Source organism: Myzus persicae, unplaced genomic scaffold (genome assembly GCF_001856785.1).
Source record: "Myzus persicae strain clone G006 unplaced genomic scaffold, MPER_G0061.0, whole genome shotgun sequence".
Classification (NCBI taxonomy): Eukaryota; Metazoa; Arthropoda; class Insecta; order Hemiptera; family Aphididae; genus Myzus; species Myzus persicae.
Genome location: NW_019104377.1, coordinates 875,426 through 880,587, shown reverse-complemented (window position 1 = coordinate 880,587; position 5,162 = coordinate 875,426). Strand labels below are relative to the sequence as shown.

General features: G+C 29.0%; 1 protein-coding gene across 1 annotated transcript; it reads right to left on the bottom strand.

Annotated features, from left to right (window-relative positions):
- Nucleotides 1-929: 929 nt before the first annotated feature.
- Nucleotides 930-4,687, bottom strand: LOC111041724. Its single transcript, XM_022326106.1, has 2 exons — nt 4,564-4,687; nt 930-1,612 (listed from the first exon to the last, which is right to left on the bottom strand). The coding sequence occupies exons 1-2, from the start codon at nt 4,585-4,587 to the stop codon at nt 1,325-1,327; spliced, it is 312 nt and encodes a 103-aa protein (XP_022181798.1). The 5' UTR covers nt 4,588-4,687; the 3' UTR covers nt 930-1,324.
- Nucleotides 4,688-5,162: the final 475 nt, after the last annotated feature.

Below are 5,162 nucleotides of genomic sequence, written 5' to 3'. Positions count from 1 at the left end.
ATAACTGAGATAATAATCTTAAGACTAAATTAATTGATAACTTGTACTATTTTTATAAATATAATAGACATTTGTATTTCTGTATCAACTGTAAACAAAATAACTAATAACTTATAAGTAATAATTTTTAAATTTTTATTAGTGCGTAGTGTGTTAAATTACTTAAATTACATGAAATGGTTTTATTATTAGAAGACGTTTAAAAATAAACTGATACTCGATACTTAAATCATATAGCCACTGAACCAGAATAAACAATGTAGACGATAGCTTACCAATAATTGCATATTATTATTTTACACATCAAGTAAAATAATACAATTTTGTCTGTGAAATTTATTTCAAACAATTTCTGGTCCACTTCACACAATTTTTTCATTTTAATCTGGACTAGCGCGCGTTAGCAGCTGGTTAAAACTAGTATTAAGTAAGTTATTGACGGACGGCTCTGAATTTTAAAATTTTGTATTCTTAGAATTTTTATAATAAAATAATCGTAATTTAAAATACAATCCAATCCACTTGACTTTTAAGTATTAACAACTGGTGTTTTGTAAAGTTTTCGTGTCCCTATAGAATATCGCGTGGATATACCTTGTCTACAATTATTTTTATTTTTTACTGTGTAATAAAAAGCGTGCCAATGTAAAGTAAAATAAAGAATATTTTTGAAATGAAATGTTCTTTTGAATAGTTTAAAACCTGTTGCATACTACTTCATTATTTTCATAATGCATGATAAGTTGCGTCGTCAGTTTTTTTCAGGAGTAGATTTGTGGCTCGTCTAGAGAAACTGGTAGTTAGATAATCATTATACATAATTATATACCATCATAATAATGTAGAAATATAGAATACAATCTAGGATTTAGGAATTTAAGATAAGTAGGTAATAATTTGGAAGTATACGATTAATTATTTTATTGTAATAAAATATTACCGGTGGTTTATTTACCATTATGACAGGATCTTTTTGAATTATTTTTTTATAATTGTGCAAAATACATTTTTTTTAAATTTCAAGCTGCTGCAAGGTTCACATAATACTATAAATTAATGTAGCAAATTTAGTATTAAAATCACTGTAAATAAGTTTACTTTTGGTACATTTATTGTTTGTCACAACTCACAAGTGGTTTACCGGACAATGGTGATTTATGGTTAAATACATTTCAGAGTGGTTTTATGGCGTTTCAAAAACGATAAAGACGTAACTAAGCATTTAAAATAAAAATGATATCTATTATATACGGGGAGTATTATTTTTTGTGTAGATATCTTGGTATACATGGTCACCAGCTAGAGAGTGGCCCTCAGCATTTATTCAACGGTAATAGTAATTATCGTTGTAGTTATTGTTGTTGTAGTAATTGTTGTTGTTGCGCCGATGGTATTGCCTCCAACCATTATTTGAACGCCACCTCCACATGGACTCTGGGTGATACCAGTAACCCTCGCCGCGATGGTACATCCACCCGTTTTCTCCAAATTGCCTGTCACCGGGCGACGGTCGCGACGGTCTTGGATACGGCCGGTATCTATCACGGTAGCCACTTATGTCGTCACGAGCGCAAGACACTCGATGCAAGACCAAAAGTACAGAAACAATTATCTGGAAATGGTATGAAATAATAAAGTCATTATATAAATAATATAATATAATATGATAACTATGAACACTTGTGGAATCCAAGCAACAGGTACCGGACCACAGAGATTCGTGAGCTGGTTCAAAACCGTCCCAGGCACAGAATACTCGCCAATTGGATTCGAGCGATAGATGCAAGGGTTTTACAATGCAGGTATCTATGTTCGTGGGGTTTTTTAAAATGGAACATTCCTGCACAGTATTATAGAAAAAATTCTCCAACCTTGCACCTCGTGAAAGGCTTCTGGTGACAAATTGGAATTAATTTGAACAGGAGTTTTCATTTTTCGCCAAAATAAATTATGATGTATTAATTTATTTATGATTATCTTTTCAAAAGTACGTGCAAATTCTCTGCATTCTCCCCCCCCCCCCCGAAATTTCAAGAAAATCTAAAAACTATTTCCCCTTTCCATGAATTCGCTGCAATAGTTTCATTAAATTGCATTTTATTAATTTTAATTTCATACCATTATTTTGTAAGCTCATCTTATCGCTTATGGACAAAACTTTATCACGAAAGAACGAATACCGGGAATTATAGGTACTAATTATAAACCTGTCGATAACGATCAACAATATTTCTATTAATAAATATTAATGCCAAACTAACGGACGATTCTCCGAAGTTAAGTTTTTCAAATATGGTTTTTAATTTTTAACCTTCGCATTGCTGAAATTGTCGCAATTTGAATGAAAAATCAGTCCGTTATTAACTAAAAATTTAAAATAATATCCCTAATGGAAAAACTTTACCACGGTAGAGCGAATACTTGGAATTATAGATACTAATAAACCTGTCGATAACGATCGCCTAGAGGCAGACGCTCTTCTGAAAATAATTTTATTAATAAATATTATTTCATGTACATTGTACAGTCTACAACAAAAATAACCTTTGAGCTTGTTGTAAGTTCATACCGAACCGAGTTAAATTTCAAGAAAGTATTTTTAATTTATTATTATTTTTATTCATGTTGTAATAATAAATAATGAATATATATAAAATATTATAAAATATGAAGAATAATAAATAAAATGAATTAAATACACTTTCTTGAAAGTGAACTCAGTTTGGTATAAACGGTAAACAAACACAAATGTTATTATTGTGGTGGACTGTACAGTTTTCATGAAATAATATTTATTGATAAAATTATTTTCAGTAAAGCGTCTGCCTCTCGGCAGTCAACGATCGTTATCGACAGATTTTTAATTAGTATCAACGATTCCGGGTATTCGTTGCCCCGTGGTAAAGTTTTGTCCATGAGCGATATTATTTTAAATTTTTAAATAATAATTAGCAAATTTATTATTCGAATCGCTGAACGCAGTTTTTCAATAATGCGAATGTTAAAAATTATATTTGAAAAACTCAACTTCGGAGAATTGTCTCGTTGGTTTTGACTTGTTAGCTAGAATTTCCTAGAAATATTTTTATAACGGACGAAATAATATGATTTTAGACAAGTTTGCCAATGGTGGACGGTCCTGCAGGCAGGCGTTTACAACTTATTATTCAGTACACACATATATAGTACCAATTAATAATATACGTATTATATTATGATAATTGTTATTTTATGATTCATTAAATATAATTTTTTAATTTTTAATTTTACTATATGACGATGTTTATACATTTTGATCAGGTCAACCCCCTCTCCCCCTTTGGTTAAAAATAGACACAGTCGAGGATCACTTTGGTAACAATAAAAGCAGGCTTATTGTAAGTTTTTATTACTCCAATTAAAAATATTGAAAATACAGTCGCAGTTTTTTACTTATAATTATTTGATATTCAAAGAATTTCGTCGGAACAGCGATCATTTTCAAACTGAAAAACTGAAAATTTCACTCATCTAACCATAAATATCATATTATTAAATTTGTTCAAATTAGTATAGGGCGAGTATTTCAAAACATTTTGCCCGGCGCCCCGGCATGTCTATACGTTGGAAACTGAAAAAAGTTACCTACTGTCAATATTTTGTCTTACATTTCTATTATAACACGTATAAACATGTCATTTTAAAATTTCCGAAACATCAATAAATATTTTAAGTAGAAACAAAATAATGGCGGAGAAATGTAGAAGCACATGGGGTTGAATTTCGAATAAAATCTTGACTACAAGCACAGTGAAGCACGCATACAATTATATTATTAGATACCACGTCACACAACATAAATCATATCTTTAGGAATTGTGTTATAAAATCGTTAAATAATTGCAATAAATGATTTATAATTGCTATAAAACAAAGCTCACTCTAGTTGTCCAGTGTCCACCCAACTTTATAGTATCACATTTTTGAAATATTCTTTATTCTATTGTTTTCGATTTAACCATTGCAACTAGCCATAAGGTATATGTATGTATATGTAGTATATGTTATATGTGCCTTTTTATATTCAAATCTCAAATTGCATATCATATAAATCATGAAACTATTAACAGTTTTTTTTTAAATACAAATATTTACAGGTTTCAGATAAAAGTATTTTAACAGCTATCATTAATTTAATATTTTTGATATGAACAAAAGTATTTTTTTATTACTATACTTCATAAGTATTGGTTTTAATTTTATAGCGTTGGTTTGTGTACACATATTTTATTAGTAAGTAGTAACACTCAAATAAATGTAAATTTCCCCACAGTCACTGTTTAGTATCCATGTATTATACTGCCTTTAAGGCGATTGAAAGTGGGTCGTTTTTTCGTGCATTAAGACCAATAAGCAAAAGAAAAAAAAATACACTTCCAAAAGTCCAATTATCATTTTGAAAAAATGTTTGGATTTCTTTACTCCTTGTCTGTGTTATGTATGAAATTAATTTTTAATTTTATGTTTTTCTCGATACTTTAAATCTTGTTAATATTTAGGTACATAGGAATAAATTATACTTACAGAAAATATTATGATTTTTTTCATATTGTATTTCCGCAGCTATCAGGTGATACAATAATAAAATGAGCGTTACTGTGTAAACTGTGAAAAACAAACTGAAATTTTCACTAAGATTTTTTGGTTTTATATGTCTAGGTACCTATTAAAATGAGGATCATAAAAAATGTAACCTTGGAAATCAGAAATAATCTAATTAAAAAAACGTACCACCTACCAACCTGCATGATTTCCTTTAAGGTGTAATTATACTTAATTATTTGTAAATTAGTGTCTAATATTCATGTACAATATTTACATATATACTGTATAGACGTATAGTACACAATTTTCGATACAATTACCACCACTAACTAAATTGCAATTTTAGATCATTTTAAAGTACCCACAGTTGTTTTCCTTAAATACGATACTAAACGCATGTACGCATAATTATTATTGTTATAATTAGCATTAAAAAAATTGAAGAAAGACGTCATTACTACATTAAAATGCAGTAATAATGATACATTTATGTCTACCATACACGTGTGATAATTATTTTAATATTTTTTATAAAAAGGTAACTATACAGATATATGTATTGTAATATTAGATTTAAA